This window comes from Platichthys flesus, chromosome 19 (assembly GCF_949316205.1).
Source record: "Platichthys flesus chromosome 19, fPlaFle2.1, whole genome shotgun sequence".
Classification (NCBI taxonomy): domain Eukaryota; kingdom Metazoa; phylum Chordata; class Actinopteri; order Pleuronectiformes; family Pleuronectidae; genus Platichthys; species Platichthys flesus.
In genome coordinates, this window is record NC_084963.1 from 10,707,942 (window position 1) to 10,731,604 (window position 23,663).

Genomic DNA, 23,663 nt, shown 5'->3' on the forward strand with positions numbered 1-23,663 from the left:
GCTTATTTGCTGAAACGAACAGAGAAATACTTATTCATTAAGCTGTTGAAAGGGGATCTATCTTTCTTCATAGACTACTGCCTGCATTATCTGGGATGAATAATTATACAATCAATAAAAAATGGACTATCTTAAATTATTTATAATAATTATGTTTAATTAATAAAAAATACACATTAACATTCAAACCATTAATTAGCAGTTTGGTACCAAGTACAACTTTCAGATCACGTTCTATTTGCAGTATAAGAAATGTGTGTTGCACATAAAGCAAACTCCAAAGCCTATTTAGGAACCGTTTGTGAAAACCGTTAATCAAGCGTGGGAGAGAGCAAATGAAACCAGTGAACCACTCTTACCTCCCAGGGTGGCGGAGATGAGTATGTGGGTTCCATATTTCTTAATGATGGTGTCGATGAACTGCTGAGTGGTGGGTCTGCGGCCCAGCAGGCGAACGCTCCGCTGGAACTCAGGCATGAGTGGCACGGGGTTCCGGATCAGGTCCCTCCGCTCGATCGCGGTGTTCCTCACCTTCCAACGTGCAAATTCCCTGGAAATCACAGGAACAAGCAAAAGCTCAGACCAAAATTACCTAGACAATACAAATAAGCTATCGACAACGCTGGTAAAACGCTTTAAATTGTAGTTGTTGTGGCCCAATCTGTCAGATGATTGAGAAGGAAAAAAATAATATTTGGGGGTATTTTTAACATTTCACAAAGATGCTTTGATTTCTTAGATCTGAAAATCCACATGAAAGTTACTTTTCTGACAGCGCAAACACACACACACACATCTGTAATCTATGAGTCTGGTCGGTTGCGTTTGTAAATGCTTCAATCGAAGCCAGGTTTTTAATAATAATTTGAGTCCTGTGATGTCTTTAAGGTAAAAAAGAACAACAACAAGGAATTCTATCAACCAAAGATGAAACCCGCTAAACTTCACCTTGTTCTACCCGTGTTGTTTTTGGCTGTAGCTTAAGGTGCACCTCACAGCATCAGACGTTTAAAAACAGATCCTGCGGATACATTTGTGTGGACGTTCATGTTTGCCTCCGTCCCCACTGAGACCCACATCAAGAAATCAGTCCGCCCCAAAAAAAGATGTTACAGAAATCTCGGTTTCTCTGAGGGCCAAGAATATTTATTACAATAAAAAACAAATAACCTTGTCCTGTGGATACAAAAAACACCAGGTTTTCTCGAGCTTTTCAAAATGCCGAAGAAAACACCGTCATTGAGTCAGGGGATAAAGTGTAAGTTGTGTGGGCATACAGTTTTTTTTTTTAAGGGCTGAAATCGAGACTTGAAAAGAAATGTATTGTTTAGTATTTGTAGTTCATACATGTAAATCTGTTTATTTGCTTGTTCCAGGACACATACACAACGAGCCAATGTTTTCTCTGATGTGTTTGTTCAGTAAAGCAGGATCGACATTTCAATGCTAATTTAATCAGAAGCTGCGGATTTCACGATCTCCTGTCAAATACAGACATGTTTGATATTTCCATATGGATTCCTATGGCAGATTTTCAACACCACATCAAACACGCACTGGCGTTTATTTAACTGTGATGCACACGCTGAGTGTGCACAATTACACATGCATGCTCTCCACACAAATTAAGTCAATAGACGAGAGGGGGATGTGGTTTCCTAATTACTGACGGATGGAATTCACTTTATTAAATGCAGCCATGAGTGTATAAATGATGAGCAGTATGAGGGTTAATGTGTGATAACATGTGCAGCCGACACTGCATCAGATCAAGCACGAGCTAAAGGTTTCAGCGTCTCAACACTTCTACCCTGAAAGCCTCTAATCCAGATCTGACATAATGCGACATCCATTCTAAATAGAAATCCACCAACACACAGGTGCGGGTAAATATAAAATGCTAATGCTTGAAACCAACCATGTTTATTAGCCTCGATCATTGTGTGGATTTAAATCCCATTAACACATCTTGTGGAAATAAAAATGTAAGAGTCCCGGCTGTCCACATAAAAGAAACCAGAACAGTAACAATACAATACAAGGAGGATTTTCTTTTCCTAGTTATTGTTATCCTCGTAAAAAGAGATGGGCCTCTTTTCAGAAAGATTTCCAAGGTTGCTTTGTCAACAAGAAATCCTGCAGATCTGCACTTTAAAAACCTGGCATAATTAAAAAAACACCCCAGATGATTCAGGCCCCAAAAAAACCACACAAGGATATTAGAGGCAATTATACAAGTTTAACGTGGTGGACTCCCTGGATCATTTAGCAAATTTATTCTATTATGCAGGGTTTTTGTCACTCATCCTCCTGGTGGATGTCTGTTCTTTATAATGCGCACACACTGAGTTTGAATCGAGACGTATCAGGAGGAATTGTCCGAAGCGGCCCACGTTGGAGGTATAGGTTTTCCTCAGGACAGTATGACAAACCCACTTCAATTTTTTTTTTTGCACAATGCAATGTGGAATAAAGCCACAATTCGGCTCAATAACAGCTTCAAGGGCCTCAAGGGCTCGGCATAATGATTTCGCCCATGAATAGGTGGGTCCCATCAAATTGATTGGTTACTTAGCTTGAATTCTCTGACACGGAGTCAGCGATGTGTCAGTCTGCCTTAGCGTGGCTTCACGGCAGCGTTCCTATATTAGCCCTTAAAGTTTCATTCCTTTTCTGGCGCCAGACTGTTATGCAACGGTACAACTTCATAATGGAGCCAGCATTTCCGAGGTGATAATCTAAATATCGTTACAGCTCCCCGAAAATGAAGACGGGAGGTTTTACAGACAGGAAACTGGCAGAGACGGTGAAGTGTCGGAATGAGGGAAGGCCTGCTTAGATTTTTTTTTTTTTTATTTACTTTCCATCAGTAGCAATGTTTTCCCACCGCATGTTTGATAAAGCCTTGTGTGGCAAATTTAGCAGAAACCTTCCTTTTTAAGGAACTTTGCAACTCCTCAGACGAGTTCTCATCCTGCGAGACACGGCTCACATCTCATTCGAGTACACGCTGACTCAGCTTTCCCCCTCCTGCTCCAAGTACACGTTGCTGTTATTTCTCAAATCTGGAGCAAACATTCAAACCGAGAGAACAACAACAGACATTTTTAGATTCGCAGCAGGACTTTCTATTCTGTCTATCCCCCCCCCATTCTTTGCTGAGCTCTCACTCTCTCCTGTTATAGTATCTGCCTACATTAGATATCGACTAATGTTCCTCCTCGCGGCTGCGTCACTGCCAATTATTGCATAAAACTTTATGTGGCAGCCATATGTACTTGGACCCCCTCCGCCCCAGATTAGGCGGGCCAGCAGATGGAACCTGCGTCATGAATCAGTGCCTTGCTTCGCACATCCAAGGCCGATTTAATGACCTATCAGAAGAAGTTAAGAGGACATAAATGGCACAGCAGCTGCAACAGGAGAAAAATGGGAACATAGGTGATTATTGCTTTATGGTGTTGAGTAACACGTGGGAGAGGGTGGATACGTTACATACGTGGAAGTGTCTGCAGAAAATACATTATGCATGAAATAAAGGGGAAGATCTGTTATTGAATACTAGACCTGATGCAACGTACGCCTGTGTATACCTTTAAGAGCTGTTGCGTGAGTCCCTCTCACTGTCGGGCTCCCGGGCGCACGTTTGCCAATGTGTGAGCGAGGAGGCGAATAAAACATTAACTTCCTGCAGCACTTTGTCATTTGCATTTCACGTATAAGCATCTGTGCCCTTAGAATTTTATGTGACGTCATTGCTTGGCTGGTAAAATTCATTGTGATTCCATGAAATGATCACTGGAAAGGTGAAATGCATTATGGGGAATGTAGTTTCAGTGTTATTAGCTACCAATGAAGTCAATGTGGCATAGGACAGCAGTGTTTAATTGACGAAAATAACAAAGACGACTGAGAGACGTGTTTGAACAAAAGGAAGATCTTGGCATTTTTTTCGGCTTTATTTCTTATTTTCTTTATGTCCATGAGCTTAAGGGAAAATGCAATGATTTACAAGGAAAGCTAAATATTTTATGCCATCAAATACTTTCACTTTTAATTCAATTCTGTTAGCTCCTCAGGTTTTAAACAATACTTCGGTCTTTGAGAGCATTTATATTCTCAGGTGGTAATGGATTCATTTATACATTCTTACAGCCACTGATACACACAACTTAAGTATTTAATTGTGAAGGCTCTACTGCCAGACGTTGGATCTTTATGCATAAGATAACGTGCGCTCCTTGATCCCACACACACGCAACGAGCAACGTTTTGGCATTCTGAACAAAGACTTTCGGCTAATCCCTCAGTGCCCCCTCCTGAAACCGCCGCTTTATCTGATTCCCTTCCAATGTTTGTCTCAGCACAGTTTAGCTGAGTAAACAGGAACAGCGGTAGCTCGAAAATACATTACTGTAATCATTCAGCCGAGTCCTTCACCCGACACAGATCAGAATGAGAATGAGATCGGTCGCTCCCGTAAACGGACCGGTGGCTTCGATCAGGTCGAGTCCTGTTTTAAGACTTAATCAAAGAAAAAGGCCCGAAGAAAAAAAAAATAATGTCTGGAGCTTATTGATTGTAATCAATGAGACTGAAAATGCAAGAGAAATATAGAACTCTGGTTGAAATACATCAACCAGAGGGAACTAAAGGTAAAGTCTGTTGAATCAGCACCTGAGCGTTAAACCTCACAACCTCGCTTTGTATTTTTTCCCGCATAAAATAACGATACTGGAGCACGTACAGCGCCATGTGTCCGTCTGTCCTGCTGGAGGCGAATCAGCTCTCGGAACGCACTTGAACGCGAATCGTTTGAGGATCCACTGGATGCCAACAGAAGCAGAATCAAAACAAATGAAATATTTAAAAGAATGCACCGACGCATTTCAGCCAGTGTCCCGGTTTTTTATCATTTTTCGGATTGAACGCTGTTTACAAGGGGCGCGATGATTCAGCTGTAAACGATGCCAGTTCAACAGCTTCATTCTGCTCGACTTCAGCCACGAGCGGCTTGAAGACGCTTTGAACTAAACTTCGGGCATTTTCAAATGGACAAACTTGTTTTGGATTGAGGAGAGTGCAACTTTGCTTTGAAACATTGAAGTTGTTATATTCTTCTTTTTATAAATAACTTCAACACTCAGTAATGCCACCGCTATCTACTTAGTGGCAGGGTCCGGTTTTCCCTCATTTGACTTAACCCAACACGAAGGATACACAGGAAACAATGCATGTATGTTCTCCACTGTGACGCATTGTATTTTAATCTCCTTGATATAATATTCGCCGTTTACTGTTCACTTTCCCAAAACAGCTGCATCATGTTGCTGCTAATGCAAACTGGTTGTTTCCTTCTGACACTGGATCACTTTAAAAATGCCCAACTGGGAATCCCTTTTATTGTGAAACAGTGTCAGGTGTATGCGGTGCGTTTGCCACTGCGGGTCATTCATTCAAAACGTGTCTGTCAGGGAGGCCGTCGCATTATTGTCAGCAGATCATTTTTAAATGTTGCAGAGAACGAGACCAAAGAGCCGCAGTGATGGCGGTGTCAGGTGAAGAGTCGCAGGTGTCGGGCTGCACAACTCCATCTCCTCAGTGAGGTAACCAGCTCCATTACCGTTCCCCTGTGCAGCTGCCTAGTAAACTATTCATACCATGCACAGCAGGAATAAAGTTTGCAGCCGGTTTGTCTGGCTGCACTGTAAACAAAAACAGCGCCGGTAGTGGCACATTTGCTCGTCTGTTGTCTCTGTTAAATCAGGTATCCGCTGAGGGAGCGTTTGCTGCCGCCATGATTCAGGGATCTAAGACGGCGCATGGGGTTTACCTGCAGGAGGAAATCTGAGATTCCTTGTCCAAATCAGCAGCTTGTGTCATTATTTTGTTCTGGTGGACGCGATCGAGAGGATGCGCTCCTTAAGGAGAACCCAGTAAACTCCCACCAACAAACAACTCTATTGAAACAATCTGTGTGCCTGGGCTAAAGCAACCTGTGCAGGTGCATTTAAGGAATGTCCAAAGACACCATTAGTTCAACATTGGGAAAAAAAGTTTCTCTGCATGAGGCCTGCAACCCGGGCGGATTGTTTCAATGACGGATTTGCCAAACAGCAAGAGAGCAAATGTGACTGCATGTGTGCAAAGCTAAAGGAAAAGAGCAAACCATCAGATTGTGTCTAACTTCCAGAGTGTCCTTGCATTTCTCGCCCACCTATGTAGACAAGTGTAATACTACCGTGATAATGTGCACTTAATAGGCTGCGTCCACTGACGTCAGACAAGGCTCCATTTGATAAAAGAAATATGCAGTTGATTTGCTATTCAATCGACGTCTGCGTCATTCGGTGACTCACAAAGACACCTTTGTCAAATCAGGTGCCACTTTTGTTCTTATGCATTAGAGTAAGAGTTCCAGTACAAAGCCCAAATGTATAATCCATTATACTGCCTGCCTTTTCACAGTATGAATCACTACACCTCCTTAGAGTGATAATGGTTCCTTACAGTTTGAAGCAATTATGCAAAAATTACCATAAAACCTATATACCATATTATTTTTAATTACTGTGTAATTGCTCAGATAGTATACGCGTTAGATATTTTGGTCCTTTGCTGTTATGAACATTACAGCCTCAGAAACCATAATGGGTGGAAAGTGTGACTGTAAAATGTCACAACACCTTCCAGGCAGCATGTTGTCTGCTTCAATTAGAGCCGGGCCGTATTGACATGCAGTGAATATCCCCCGGAGCTCTGACAGTGGCAGGAAACGACCATCATACAGCGAGACACCACAGGGGCTAGCCTGATCCCGGTGTTGGAGCCCAGATTGAAAAAAATAAAAAATTGCAAGCGCATGACAGTCATTCAAAGTGGAAGTGTGCCGGCGAAGAGGCGCTGGGAGAAAATCTCCTTCTAATTGCACGGGAAACTGGCTGCGCAGGACGGAGATGCTCTCGGGCGCCTCGTAAATGACATCAGAGAGCAATAAAAGCACGAGTGTCAGTGAATTATAGAAACTTGTCATACTTGGCTTCTTGTTTCCCTCTTGTCCTCCGCTCACATCGGATCAAACACTGTACAGTCAAATGCGACACGATTTCAGAGGGACGTGTTGTTCATTTACAGCTTGACCTTTGACAGGCGGCGGCATAAAAAAATATAAATAATCGTGAGCGTCTGACAAGTAAGCCCGCGCAATTTCCTCCTCACTTCAAGCAACAAAGACCACTTGTGAGGAAACAAGCCGAACAAAAATGTTACATGTGGCTGTAAACACGTCGGCGTTATCCAAACAGCCTGACTCTATTTGAAGAAGACGATAAAGGGCAACGGTGTGACACTCAGCATTTCACCACTGTGATTTAAAGGACGTGTCTGGTGTAGACAAAAAAACATAACACAGGAAAAAAAAGAAACGGGACAAAATAAATCTTACATTATCTCACATTTTTTCATCTGAGCAGAATCACCATGTGCTCGTCTGCACTGCAGCATTTAATAATCAACTGGGATAGTGTTAATAAAGCAGTGATTGGTAGATATTTACTTCTGCCCTAAATATGCAGTGTTTTTAATTTGATCATTTTTTTTTTTTTGGTTCCAAGTGCAAATTATGTTACTTTTATTTTTGGTGATACTCTTTAAAAGAAACACGTCTCTCTCTTGTGCGAATAAGAGCCGCAACTGAACTCAGCCTATCGCACATCCGGGGACTTAAAGTTACTGAACTGAATCGTGACCAAAAAAAATAAAGTCACTCCAGAAGCGACTGCTCTTTTCCTTTGCTGCCGAGCATCCCATTATGATCATTTTTTTCCCCCCACAGTGTCAGAGAGGTGACGCTTCCAGTCTGTTGTTACTTGTGGTTTATGATCAATTATAGATTGGTGTGATGATAAAACCACATGCTATATGCATTAATCATAAAATATCTCAAATCTGAGTCGGGCATTTCTGTATTTTTAGCCCCAAAGCTTTCATTTATAGATAAAGATACAATATGCACCGCGCTGAAAGTCTCACTTTACTCAGACATGCAATATTTACGCTGCTGGAGTCGCCGTCCGAATGTTTAATTCAGAGTTACATTATTTGGAAAACCCTTGTTGTTCCCTCGCCTCTGCTCTAGAGTGTCCACTAAAAGCCCTCTCATCCGTGGGGGCTAATACTCGGTGGGCTCCATCAGTTTCCCTCCCACTTCCTCTGGAGTCATCCAGTTGTGCACGCCGCCTTTCACACGATACACGTTTCCTATCTGATGAGTCAGTCTGACCGGGTTCCCATGATACAAATATATATATAGAGAGAGAGAGATACATCAGAGAAAAGCTCATGTATGTACACTGGATTTTCAGTCACTGTAGTAAATGAATGTAATGAATGAAAACTTATAATGTTTGCTAGATGAAGAGTTCAGCAGCTACGCTCGACAAACCGCCGGTAAAGGGCAAAAATGAAGAAGTAGAAAACACAAACTAGGCTTGCCTCCAGCTCAATCCATGTACGCTAAAGTGCGCGACCTTCTGAAAAAAGCATCAGCAAAGCTTTATTGGTATCTGACCTGGATGCTCTCCGTGACGTGATGTTAATGCTTCATTGTGTCATGGACAGAGCAGACGGCAAAGAAGCTTTTACCGAACACATGAATCGGCTTCTGAATTTAACTGAGGAAAATTGCGAAGCTGCTTCAAGAGTCTGAGTGTTTTTCCGTGGCGCCTGTGGAAATGGAAAACTTCACTGATTGGACCCCGTGTGTTTGGTTTTTGGAGAAGCGCCTGCTCCTCCTGATGTGAGGGGGAACAGACAGCTTCGGTTTTCAAGCTTTGATGAAATATGAGCCCTTTTCCAGTTTCCCACCACTTGCTTGTTGGGGATGACTTAACTGATGCCTCAATTTCTGGTTGAAAGGGATACGACATTAGAAGATGATTTGTAACTGTCTCCTTTCGAACTATTAAATTCAGGGCGACTTTACAAAACAGTCCTGAGGGTAACAGTCCGTCGGCTGCCGTCCGTTTGAGCCTCGACAGAAAAGTAGAACTAAACAACAACTTTGAGCTTGAGATGCATTTATTCATCCCAAACACATACACAGACATACAAAGGCACACTCACGCAGGTAGGGAAATGTAACTTCTGCTTTTGACCCATCTGGTGCAGGACACACAGAGCAGTGAGCGACCTTGTAAGGCGCTCGGGGAGCAGATGTTGGGGGAGTAAGGTGCCTTGCTCAGGGGCACTAGACAGGGTAGGGAGACTCTTGGATCTTTGGACAGATCAATCCAGGTTCGTCTTTTGTTGTCTCTCCGGGGAGTCGAACCAGAGACCTTTTCTGCCCATAGTCCAAGTTTCGGCCACTAGACCACCGCCTCTCTTATTCAGGTTTGTGTACATGTCAGTCTGTTTTGAATGTCCATCCGTCCAAGCCAATCTAAGTTGACATTGGGGCGAGAGGCGGGGCTCACCCTGGACGGGCCTCCACCATATCCCAGGGCAAACATACAGCGAAAAGCAAAACCATTGACACTCGAATTGACACCTACTGTCAATTTAGAGTCTCCAATTCACATGACCTCAATCTTCTGGACTGGAGTACCAGCAGAAAACCCACAAAGACACATGGAGAACACGCAAACTGCACACAGAGAGACTGGGATTCGAACCATGAACCTTCCTGCAGCGAGGTGACAGCTGTGTTGCTTGAAATGCCTTCAGTGAGGGAGGATTTCAATTTTTACACGCGGATGCAAGGAGTGCTTATGGATGAACGCTCTGATTTACATAAAGAGCATAATTTCCCTTCAAAGCAACTGTTACAAAAATAGCAGTGAACTCTTGAACGCAGACCGTGACATGGTCGGGTCTGTTGGGATGTTTGTGTCCCAAACAGAGAGTGGTTTGAAGGTGAAGCTAATTCAATCAGCTCCTGCATTTCATCCACTTGCTGAAATATATATCGACATCTTTCTGGAGTGGAAGTGAGAGACGACGAGGGCAGCAAATCCAGCTCCTGGAGACGGGGGGGGGGGGGGGGGGGGGGGGGGGAGTATTTTCTTGTGATGAAAAGGAAGCTACACAAGTCTAAATGTTCTAATTGATGCAACTTTGTTTTTGTTATTTTTTTTTGGGGGGGTGTGGAAATAAGGGTTCAGTGACGCAGTGTGTGACCCAGGGTAGCGAGGGATTTATCTTCACCGTGATGACTTCATAAGCCTGCAGCCATAATAGTGTCTTGATTAAAATGAATTAGAAATGATCCCACACGTGGGGATCTTTTGGAATGCTAGCATCCTGCATTATTTACAGAAGCCCACTAAACATTCTTGAGACGCCATTGATTGAATCCGTGCCACGTTGTTCTTACAGAGCCCACGATGGACACAGAAAACCCACTGGCACGCTGCTAGGACCAGGGGAGACTTTGATTCGATAATGGTAATTCCCCCGTGAATGACTTTGTGAAGCGATTTTGTCTTCTCGACTTATTCCCTTTCATCGCGTACACGGTGTTCCCACACAGAAACAGCGGCGCGCGATCTCATCTTCTTCGGTATGATATCTTCTCAGAGATGTCATAAAACCGTTATTACCGCTAGACTGCCATGTTGCACAGCAGGGTTTATGGTTGTCCATATGCGTGGAATTTCAGAGGCGGCCTCCTTGGGAGAGCAACTTGTCAAGGCGACCAACAAGCGGCTGGGCGAGATTTACATCCCCACACCCGGCTTTTTTTCATTTGTCCAGCTCATGCGCTTTGCCATTGACCGATGAGCGCTAGAGGGCAAACACCTGGTAAATAAAACTTCATTCAGGCTGTCCTCGAATTTACGAGGACAGCCCTGCGCCATTACCAAATGGCACACTATTGATCCTGACATAGTGAGGCTGGCAAATGATACATTTTCTGTGAATCTGGGCAAGAAAAGTCTCATTGCCTGAGTGAATTTGTGTCTGTGGAAAGGTTAAGCTCTGTCGGCCCCATTTGTCAACGTATTAGTCGTTGAAAAGCAGTGGAGCTGATTTTGAGGGATTTGGCTCCTGAAATGAGACACGACCTCTAGCACAGAAACACATAATTGACTCTATTAATACATTCTTCTTTAATATATCGTTTAGTGGACAATTATCTTACTCTGGGACTACATTCACAGTATTTAGCATTATATGCTTAGTAAGATCACACAAGCTAGATTGAGAACAAATTACTTAAGAGTCAAATTACATTATATTTGGTATTTAGGTTGGTTGTTTCTATAAGTTGACCTGCCACTAGCTATAGCTCGAGCTACACCATTTTTGTGTGACTTTTTCTTGGTAGATTGATAGCTACGTATAACAATGACTGTTCTAAAACATGACTACATTCTTAATGATAATGCCATTAATGGTTTATTGTGGCAAGTCAACCACAAACCTATTCACATTGCTTAGAAAATCTGAGAAGTGTACAGGGATCAGCCCGTTGTCTGGTGGTGCGTACAGGGCGAGACCATTTTGTGGTTGTGAAGTCACGGTGAACTTTGTCGGTGTTAAACCAAACAACAACCTTTTCTCTCACCGAAGACTTGAGTCCTAAGTATAACCACGGTCGCTTAAAAACATTGTTGCTGTCTAAACCTGTCTACAGCAGAGACAGGGCCATGGATGCCAACCCAGGTGTCCACGTAGAGAGTTAGATAGATAGATGGATACTTTATTAATCCACGAGGGAAATTCAGAGTTATACGCTTTGTTCACCCGTCATCCCATCCAAACATTCCCTGGCATTAACAAATGTAGTGCATCATTCATTTAAAAAAGTACTTTGTCTCAGCACCCTGAAAAAATTACGCTAGATGGGAATCCAGTGCATTAAAATGCAACGTGGAGGGGACCTGGTCGAGTATCTGCATGTTCCTGTTCCCTGGAAAGCAGTAACAACAGTATTTCTTTGGGAAAGGTCCCTATAATCTGAATCCTAAGAACCGATAGCCTTGTTCCCGTGCTGCCACACGATTATGCAGCAGACTTGACAGGACGGAAAAAAGAGAAGAAATCCAGGCCTTTCATGGTAATAAGGAGGCAAAGCACAGTAATAAATCAAACAGACAGAGATACAATTGAAATCCTGTATGAATTTCAGCCACCGAAACCATTCAAAATATTATAGAATGAATCTTAATCCTATGCTCCGGCGCACAGAGAGGCACCAAGGCAGAAAGAGGCGGGATGTTATTTTGGCATGCCAGGGCTTCTCTGCTTCGGCTTGTTTTATTTATTTTCACCTCGGTTCTGGCATGGGCCGAGATTTCCGAAGGCAGCGGTGTAAATACTGCAGGAAATCAGAGGGGCTATTTTTCGAATTCTCTTATCGTGCTGCAAAAGAAAAAAAGACAGATAAATATCAGCACAGGGGCCATGTCGAGTTTTCCAAGTGAGTGTTCGAGGCTAATGGGTTTGGATTAAATTAGATGTTTGTTAAAAGTGGATTGCTTTAGAATCACTGTCAAGCAGCCCACACTTCTGTCAGGTTAATGATACTGTACAGACGTCTCACGGAAATAGCTTTTTTTAAGATGGTATAGAAAGATTCACAGTTCTTTATATATGTGATTACAAACAGAAAGAATCAGTCTTATACGTGATAGTCTTACACTGAGTAGAGAAGCTGTTTGATGACTCAGACTTTAGCCTCTATTTTTGTTGCTTTTCCTGCCAGAATTCCAGCCTCCTTTGTCTGGCCACGCACCGACGACCGGGTCAAAGTGACAGTGATGTACAGAGTCAACGTGCGGGAATAGAAACGTCGCCTTTAACAAAGACCCACTAGGCAAGTCTCGCCACTTAGCAGCCGTCTCGGCAACACCCACAGGTTTTTATTTTAAGACCAGACTTGTGTTGTAATGAATGGGGAGAGAGCCATAATTATACTTTCGCTGGTCACCAACGCGCAGCAGCCCCATTTTCATGGCTCACTCCAGAGTGCTGTGACAGGATGTTAAAGGACCTTAAATACATGCATTTGATGCACAGCACCTGTTTTTCGTCTATATCCTCCTCTTGCGTGATTGTCGGAGTCCGTCTGCACCTGCCGCCTCCACCAGTAGAATCTGCTGTGAACTGCGACAGGGTGCTTGTGTCAGCGCGACAAACACGATCCGTTTGATATGTTTCCCAGTTCGACAGACGTTTGGCTGCATCGGGGGGGGGCACACAACACATGTACGACATGTGCCTTACAGTACAACCGCCATCTCTGGTATTATAATCTAGTCTATTCAGGTTTCTATAAAAAGGTTAATTTTCTGCCTTGAATTTTAATTTAGCATTCAATCCAGATGTGGAAAGTAACCAAATATATTTACCATTTTGTGCATATTTTCCATAAAACAGACACTAATTTAAATAAATATATATATCACATTTTACTTTTATATACGTTTTAATAATCTTTATCTGTACTTTTACTTGAGAAAAGAATGGGTGAGTTTTTACCACCTCTGGATTAATCTTAGAGTGTGAGGCCTCAGTTTGTGAAGGTTGTCGATGATTTCAGATTTTGAAAAAAGGGGCTCTGGAAAAACAGAATTTTACAGTTTCTCTTTTGAAACCTTTTATTCTTCCATTCATTGAGGTGAAAAGAATGAAAGTATTCTTTGAATCTTTCCAATAACTTGCACTGCTTTTGGAATAAATTGTTTTCTGAAAATCGCTTGGCTGGGTCATCATTTTATTTGGTTTTGGGCTTTGCGGAAAATGGACTGACCCCGTAATAAATCCTGAGCAGACTTGAGTAAAGGCAGAGGGGGAATAAACAGCCTAAATCTAATTTACTTACCTTCATAATGACACAGTGAATGCAATAAGGTTTACTCTGTGGTAACACGGCCCAATCCTTTAAAAGAGTTTTTCTTCTATTGTAGGACCTTCACATCGAGACAGTGAAACTTCAAGAACTTTATGTGCTGCGACACGTAGAGAGATTTCATGTTCACTCAAGCATTTCATTCATTAACCATTCATTTGAGCATATCGTTAAATGGAACATGTTTGCCTAAATGGAATATGACTGCTGGTGTAAAATATTTGTTTGTGCACGAGGCATGGAAAACGAAAATGGTGGTAATCAAAAATCAATCTCTTAATCTACTTTAATCTGGAGAATTTTATGGGACATGGTGCCGGAAGCGAACGCACGGGTGAGTGACACGAGCATGCGTTTGAATCTAATCAACTGTGTAATGTGAGAAGTTCTGCTGATGAACCACTCCGACTGCGTGGGCAAGGAGTGAATGGCAATTATGACGAGCCTATATGACAACGAGACGACGGACCCCGACTTGCATTCGAGTGGAAACAGAGAGCTGTATTGAAACTAAAGATATCTTCAAAGTTATTTCTCACAAAGGGTGGGAAGAGCGAACGGATGAATGATCACCTCGGAAAATATTGTTTAGTTGCATTCTCAAGAGCCGCTGGAGTTCAAAAGATTATTCCGTCTATTCTAATGTGCTACTGTCGCACATGGAAAAATTCTCCCTCTATTCTGTATATTGTTTACAGTTGATGAAACACTTCATCACAGTCGGTGTCCTGTAATGAAATCGCAAACAATGTTTCCCCGCTCTGCGTGGAACGCGGAAACGACCAAGGTCAAAGCATCCGAGCAGTGAAAAGAAAGCGCTCCTATTGTCAGTGCCTCCGATGCAGCTTACCGCATATCATCCATTTGCTGATGAACTCAATTTGCCCCACAATAACTGTCAGTCACACCCCAAATAAAACAGCATTATGTTGATGATTTTCTATGTTCTGTATCTGCTGTGAGTATAATGACTAAAATAAAAAAAAAACAGCCCCTTTCAATCCAATAAGCCCCTTTGTGTTTTTATCTACCAAGGGGGAACAAAAGCTTTTCACAAATTGCTTCACTGTCTTTAATACCAAGATATTTAAATAGCTTCCGCACTATCAAGATTATGATGTTGTATGTGGCCATGCAATGAAATCAAAATAATGCAGTATTTATTTAACATTGCGGTTTGGAAAGCAGATCAATGAAAGAGTCTATTTTGTTGACTTGTTGGGAACTGCGCTGTAATCTGTGAAAAGACGCCTGATTTCAGCACCTTGGACAGAGACTGTTTTTGTCACCAAAAGAATCCTTTGTGCGAATCAGGGGACTGTTCCTCACAAGCTGCATTGGAAAACACAGCTCGAGGTAAGAGACAAAGGAAAAAAAAAAAAAAAAATCTTTTCAGTTTCGCTGTGAGTTTGATGTCCCTCTTTCAAAACAAAAATGTGAGGCATTTCCTCAAGTGGGACCACTGCATTCTTGTTAAAGCTTTTGTAGTCGTTTTAAGGTCGGGTACGAGATATTTGGTAAAATGAAGGTTGAGTGGACAGAGATTTTTTTTGACCAAGGGGAAAATATTCAGGGAAATATCAGAAGTGGTGTAGAAAAGGCCTAAAAGTACCATCAAATGCATGCAGTATGAAAAAGAGGTCCCTTGTTATAGAGTGTGGCTTGGCATCCGATTTGAAATATCATTTAGAAATTATTTGTTGGAATTTAGCCAGATGGGCTAATTCCAAGGTGTGGTAATCAATACTTTTAGATTTTCTTGTAATCACACCAATTATTTAAGGAAACCGTCTAGGTGGGAACAAAGGTTAAAAGATTGTGTCGCCAGCTGATGTTTTCCATTGTTTAGCTAATTTTTAACACTTTTTTATTCGATGAGTGAAGCCAGAGGCGAGGGATTCGAGGATAAATAATGCACAAGCTTCAGTCTCAAGTCTCTCTTAGAAACCTCAGTCAGTAAGAACATTTTCCACAATATCTTCTTGTGTTTTGAAATCAATCTTTAGATCACATCAGAGGCGTTACAAAGGACACAAGCATGCACAAGTCGGCGATAATCTATAACACCAGTGCTGCTTCACTGCTTCAAGTCTGTAAATGAGAAACATGTCATTACTTGTTAACCCCCGGAATCAGGCCTGTGCTGCGTGAGCCCCTAGAGATCAGAACAACCTTCCTGTGGATATCAGGCCGGCCAACTCTGTGCCCTCTTTCTGAAACTCCCTTTATACATACCGTGCACTTTTCACTGAAAGAAAAATGATGTAATAAATCTTTGTTTTCAACATGATTTACCGCGGCTTTGCCTTATTATCTGTCAAGGACCAGCAAAACAACATAGAGCCCTCACGCTTCAGCCTCCCTGCAAATCGATGTCTTCAAATAGATTTTACACGGGGTCAGTTTGACCCAAAGATCCTTAAATGACAAACATCCAGCTGATGTAATTTTTCCGTTATGCTAAGGCTCCATTATTACCTGCAAAGTCGGAGAATCTGAAGTTATTGCTGTAGTCTGCCTTTCGTGAATGTAAAGGGAAGTGGATCCTACAACAGACCAAACTATTACACTGACTACAATCTGAAATTTGACAGAGTTGAACCAACGTTTGCTTAGAATTTGAACATTATAAGCTGTAGATAAATTTGAATATACTTAAAAGACTTCAAGGACCCTCCATGAACCCAATGTTTTTTATATTCAAAAATGTACATTTGTCTCCATCCTAAATATCTACATTGTCTTTGTCAATATGGTTTATTTAGTCTATGCACAAGAATGTTAGCTGAAGATGAAGTTTCATTGAGGAAAACAAGGTTTAAATACTTAAAACCGTAAAAAAAAATGTATCTAGCTACAACATATCTGGTGTCAATTTCACCCAAACAAAACAACATGATAATTTAAAAAGTAACATTGTATAAAAGGTCAACTCTACAAAGGCCCATGTTGAAATTCAGTTTTACATTTTCCTTTTAATAAATTGCCAATTGCAGATATTGAATTTACTATCACAAGTTAATTAATAACCGAGCTGTGTAGCAAATAAATACACATCAAACTCTGGTGTCTCCACTGGATTACAGCACAAGCTGGTGAGCTGCCAGCATACTGAGCTAGAAAGCACATAACAGCCCCACTGAAATTAATTTTGGACGCGTAACCTTTTTGAGTTCCCACAGCACGTTTCTAGCAGAGCTGAGATGACATGTCGGACATTTTCAGTGTTTCGCTAGGAGTGAACAGACCCAGACGTTCTGAAGGAGGCCTGGAGTAAAACCCTTTCTTTGTGTCCGTGTGGGTCACACATAGTAAGACAGAAGCCGCACATTGACTGAGGCAAAGAGGAACATGAGAGGATGAGAAGACGTCTCTGCCGAGGTGTTGAGAGATGTTTTCCATCGACTCCGACTGGAACATGTCACAAGCTCATGCATTTTTAAATCTTATGTCGGAATTTGTTTGTATCTTGTTTGTTTATGTGAGTAATTCAACGTGTAGTGATTTGTAGGTATATTGGTAATTATTGGCAAAAATTATTTTTACTTGAAAAACCCAAATCTTGACCTTTCATTATTATTACTCTTGCCTCAGGTATATGTTTTCATCTGCGTTTGTTTGTTTGTTTGTTTGTTTGATCGTTAGCAGGATTAAGCTTAAACTACTCAACTGATTTCCATTACATTTTGTGGCGGGTTGATTCGAGCCTCAAGGAAAATCCCATTAAATCCTGGCACGGATCCAGATCAGGGGCCAATCCAGGACTTTTATCCATACTTTCTTTATCATTTGGAGACAGGGTGTTTTGCAGCATTTTTATTGGCATATTTAGGGGACTGATATTAATGAGTGTGTTTCATTTGGTGCAGATCCAAATAAAAAGATGGATCTAGTGATTTTAAATGTAGTTTATTTTTGTTATTAGTCTTATACATTAACTTATTTTAAGAACTGAACACTGTTGTTATAATAATAACCTGTTTCTAGGTATTAAGCATCTTCACATTAAGTGAACATTGACATGTTTTCGGTTAGTTTGCTTGACTGGACCTTTCCCAATGACTTTTAGGGGCCGGCCTTATGAGATTTATTTTACCCTGGGAGGTCACTTCTGTTGTGATAAGGTCAAAAACTACCAACTGCTTTATTTTGTCAGATATATGGAGTTTAGGGACCTCAGCTCCACCGAACTTTAACCTGAAACAAGGTCCAATCAGCTGAAATGAAAGGACCTCTGTGGGCCGACATATCTTTAAAAGATAAAACAAAGAAAAAGCAAATGTTTCAGAGAACATTGGTCAAATCCTCTGCTTTTTACTTTTGTGGATTAAAGGTCACCAGCAGTGAAAGGGTTTCCACAACGTGTGAGATATTCTCTCAGAAAACCGAGGACTGGAATCTATTTGGAAACAGTAACGTGCCACTCGGCTGCTTCGGAGCCTGTTGTTGGTGACGCTGTATTGTCAGTCTCAGAGGAGAGTGGCACAGGCGTCCCACGCAGTGAATTAGTCAGTACTTAACCCTGACAGTTTCTTCTAGCCTCCTGTTTCTCCTCTAATTACCATCCATTCCTTGCCAGTAATTAAGTCATCCCGCAGGGAGGGGGGGGGCTTTTTACCACTAGGTTGGAGAAGGGAAGTGACACGAAGACCCTCCCCAGATCAGCCCCTGTTGATCTTCCCAAACTTAAACGCAAATCAACGCTCAGTATCAGCAGTGCTCCGGTTAATGTATTTAAAGTGGAGCCCCAGGATATGATTGCGCTAAGTGTGTTTGCGTGTGTATGTGTGTGTTTGTGTGTCTGTGTGTGTGTAAAAGGTCCATGATATTTTCAGGTGCCACACGAGAGATGGCACTTTTCAATTATAATCACACAATAAGGTTTTTTTCGCAAGAAGGTGATGTCATTGCAGCTCCTCTGATTGGCTGAAGCTCAGGATCCAAGCGTTGCAAATGTTTATTGCTTCAGTCAGCAAACGGGAATTTACATCTCCTGCCAAACTGCGAGGCGACGGCCAAGTTCCTATTTTGGTGAAAGCATGTTCATGAAATGTCGGATTTTCTGGAGCGCCTTGTAACAGCAAATGTGCAACATATATAGATTTTACAGCAAATGTCTGCTGCAATTATCTTGTTTCAGACTGTGCCCAAAGGGCTTTTGGGGAAATGGCATCCTGAACTGCCAGCCAACAGCTAGAATGCATAATGTACTTGAGGAAGGAACTAATTGTAGTTAACTCACCTATTGCTTTTACTTCTATGAGGTTTTATGAACTAAACTTTGATGTCATGAAAATTATAATTATGTTCTTTTTTAAAGGGTAACCTCATCTCTTAGTTGTGTGTGTGTCTCTCCCTGCACGGAGGCTATGGCCCTGCAAGTAACAACACAGTTTGAAACACAACATGAGCCATGTTCAACCCATCAATGTAGATACAAAAAGGAAGATTTGGTAACAAACGTGGTATTAACAAAGTATTCATGTTTTTTCATTTAATTTAGTCTAAAGCTTAAACGGTTTAAAGGTTCAGTGTGTAGAATGTAGTGGCATCTAGTGGTGAGAAGGCACATTACAATCAACTGAACACCCCTCCTTCTCAAAAGAGAACTTCGGGCTTCAACATAAAAACCCAAAAGGCCCTCTCTAGAGCCTTTTGGTTTGTCCTCTCTGAGCTTCTGTAGGAACACGGCGGTGCAACATGCAGGTAGACTTGCTCCTGGATACAAAGGACTAATATTAAGGTAATGAAAACACAATGGTTCTTAGTTTGTAGTGATTATTCACCCATGAAAACATAATTATAAATATTTTATTACATTTCATAATCCAAAACACTGGTCCTGTAAGTATATTTTTACCTTTATTTTAAAAGCCAACAGAAGCTAAAAGGAAATTAGCGTTGACTTGCAAGGACACCCCGAGCACATTTAAAAAGCCGATTTGGCAATTTTTGCGGTCAGCATCATGAACCGTTTTCTTTTTCTTTTTTGTAGCTGCGGCCTGATTCCTGCTTCCACCGCTGTGTTCATCCTTCAGAGGCCGCCTGTGTCACTGCTGAGAGCTAGATAAAGAAATGAGTAGTATATAAATAAAATAACGTTGTGTCAGCCGCTGAGCACTGGTAGATAAGTAGATGGAGGGATTTAAGAAAAAGTTAAATAGCATGCAATTTTCTAATCCTTGTCTAAGTCCTGCATGTAAGTCAAAACGTTTTAAGTGGCGATAAACATGTGATTTTCCGAGTACATCTGCGATAAGATGCGGAGGAGACCTTAAGAAAGAGTCGTCTTTGTGTTTGTGAGAGAGTGGCGCACTCGGGTATGAGCTGTGTGTGACTCATCTGAGACGCTACAATACCTCAGTGTGGCGTCCCACTCTCACCTTGCCGATGACCAGCACATACCTGTCTGCTCCCCCCCCCCCCATCCCTAGGTTTGACTCTATACTCACTGGACCTCGCCTCTGTATCTGCAGCGTTTTGTACAGGTTTTCTTCATCACACACTTTAAGCACCTTCCTGTCTCACCACCTAACGGCAGCTCAGACCCCAGTGATGTCTCAGTCCTCTTTATTCCCCCCCCCCCCCCCCCCCCCGACTTCCTCTCCCTCCCTCCCTTTGGCTACAGCCTGCTGAATTAAACATCGCCGCAGCCTCTCCCGGCAAATCTGCCGACTACATCAAATCCGCCTCCCCTCGCCCTATCCAATTACAGATGGCTCATCCGAGCTAATTCAAGACCTGAGTCGGACAAATGTTACACCTTGTTACTGTTTCAAACAAATGGGGCCCAGATCACCGCCGACACACACGTCCACGCAGGGACAACTCAAATGTGTTGTCGTCACCGCTCGACGTTCCGCTCGCTGGAAGACGGGACAATGTCGCCTCGCTGCAACAGATGGCGTTGCGCTCACAACAAATTAAAAGAAGACAAAATGAATAAACTGAGATAAAAAGTGACCCGAGTCTCAAGATGCGGGGCGATCTGTTTGATGAACGGCTTAAATTAGAGGCGGAAATAAAACTTGCAAATTAGAGCCGCGGATTATTCATTCAAGGTTTAATGCTGATCAAGTGGTTGTTAGGGATAATTAATTCATGAAGGAAATGTTCAGTAAGAGATGTGCATAATGTCCTGGAATAAAATATAACCAGTGCATGCCCGTCGAAGTTTGCATGACGTGCAGGGATGATGAAGCACTGGAAATCCAAGTAACAAAGTATGATCATAGAGTCAATGGAAATACATGTTTGTGGGTTTTATTTGGCTCGTCTGTCCATCCCACACTTATGAAGCCAAGAAACGCCCGGAGGGAATTTCTCCCCATTTGGTCCAAACAGATTTGTTAGAATATGGTCAGGGGTATCTGGCCTTTTTTTGCCCTATGACCTTAATATGTCTTTTCTTGACTAAATATGGCAGAAATTTCACTTGGACAAACTGTTCAAATCTGGCATCAAAGGTCACTGCCACCTTTAAACCCACATGATGGCCACAACTAAAAAATCCATAAATCTGCATTGACAAAATACAATTAAATACATTATTCAATGCATTTCACCATCTTCATATATGCTCATTAGTAGGCAGTGTGTAAGACTACATTCTCAAGGTATTTAGTGTGTCAGCGCGTGAAGTAAATTTGGTCATTGTCAGTCATTGCACGACTCTCCAGGAGCTTTCTGTGACCAGAGGCTTTGACATTTTACCTCGCAAGCCATTAGCCTCACAAAAACACGTATAATATATACATATTTATATGTATATACTTAGTAAATTAGTGGACGCAGCATTAGTCACACAAAAAGCAGCTTTAACTGCTGCAACAGTCAGATGTTAATAAAGCTAATATAAGAGTCCTTGTGTTTGTACAACACAAAGGAGAAGCTGTGTCAGATGAGGACAGGAGGACAATTAATGTGATTATTTCGGCTTGGAGCAGAGATACAGGCTTACTGTATGTATACGTGCTAGGTTTTAATGAGCCTGTAATTTAGTGCCATGATAACAGACATTATACCGTGAGCTTTCCAATTATCCGAGACACTGCAGGAAAACGTACATTGGCTCAATTTCCTCTTTTTAATAAGTCTGGCTTTTCCACTATGTTATGATACTTACGGAGCTCACAATACTTCAGATCCTGGATGATTAAGTCACCACACTGTCAGCACAAAGTCAACCAAGTCCAAAGACGTGTCCGCTTATTGGAACCACGTTGATTTTCATTTGATTTGGAATTTGTTTTTTCACAGGTCGTTACGGGACTTTGTTCGATTCCTTAGATGGATGCAGATGTTTTGTTGAGCGCTGGTCCGGTGACAAGAGTGGCTCTATGAACCCTCTCCATTCAACGTGCGATCAATCAGACATATTTTTTTATTTCTCTTTATTATTATTCTAAATAGCAGCCCGCATCTCGCTCCTTTGATTACAGTGCAATGCTGATTTGAGTCCTTTAAAATGCATTAATGGCGACTGGATTTGCATTTATATTGGATTTTCACAAGAACCTGAGATAGAGCTCCGCGAACAAAGACCAAACTGAGAACACGCATCATCTGATACACATTCAACCCCCATAATAGAGTACAAGCGACACAACGGAAGATGCTTGTGCGACCAAAACAGGCCATCGGATTTCAACACCGACCGCGGCGCACATTGATGCAAGCTATTGAGCCGCAGCTCCTGACACAAGAGTGGGCGGCGAAAGCGGCTTTCTTTTCACCGAGGGATACCAGGAAATGTACACTCATGTACACAATTTCAGAGAAGAAAAGGGATCTCAGTTGGATGATTGCAATCTGCATAGAACAATTACTCACGCACAAAACGCACACTTCTGTCATTTCTTTAAGAGATGAATGACAAGAGGGAGAGGGTAATTGGTGCCTTGCGGTGCGTCTTTATCCTTCAAGCGACAGTGAACTTCCCGGAGCGCCGGGCAAGAGACTGGCACCTTCTGAAGCCGCGTTTATCCTCCACATTAGGCACCATGCCCGTGTTATTAAAGATTGGGGGGGCAGATTTGTTTGTTGCTGATCAGGTTGGCATTGTCCGCGGCTGCACGCCTCCGGAGGGTAATCGCTCTCGGTAGAAGAAGCGAAGTGGAATGGATGCTTTGTCTCTCCCCTCCAAATCTGATTCCACCACTTTCCACCACTAAATCGTCGAGGCAGAGAAAGTCCCCGGGGAAATTTACAAAGCGATTCAGTCCTCATTGCTGGTTAGAGGAGAGCGCGAGCCGGGGCAATCATGTGCCAGGCGAGGACTCGGGTACGTAAGATTTCATTCCAACCAAACACTAGACCAGCTGATGGCCCTTGTTGTCTCACCCTCTGGTTAAAGATGAACTAATTGCTGAAATTAACTGGCAGCCCACGTCAGGATGAAAATCCTTCGGGAAACACTTGGACCTCTGGGGTAACGTTTCACACCCTTGCTTCGAATGCTGTACTCGATTAATTACTCATAAATTCCAAGCACCTTGCTTTCAGTCAACTCATACAAATACATGATGTCTTCAAGCTGGGATACAGGAAGTACAAGAGTTCTATCAAACTTTTCTCATTGGCCAGGTCTGCAGATGTCCGACAGAAGTGAATGTCATTTCATTTGTAATGAGAACTATGTCCACGTTTCCACACCCAATGCAAGATGTGCTTGTCACGTAATGAGGAAAGCGATACTCGATGGGTGGAACTGAAGCCACTAATGGTTCCGTTAAGAGGGAGAAACAACAGGAGCCACCTGGGCCCGGCGACGCTCTCAGCGGCGCCCGACATCCAAGCGCACGCACTCGAT

At 42.3% G+C, this 23,663-nt stretch overlaps 1 protein-coding gene across 1 annotated transcript in view; it reads right to left on the reverse strand.

Annotated features, from left to right (window-relative positions):
- The window catches only part of brinp1 (bone morphogenetic protein/retinoic acid inducible neural-specific 1), a 108,148-nt gene that overhangs the window by 56,895 nt on the left and 27,590 nt on the right, over positions 1 to 23,663 (reverse strand). The window contains exon 3 of the mRNA XM_062413604.1: positions 360 to 550. Coding sequence (XP_062269588.1) covers positions 360 to 550 — 191 coding nt within the window. The remainder of the gene's footprint in view (positions 1 to 359; positions 551 to 23,663) is intronic.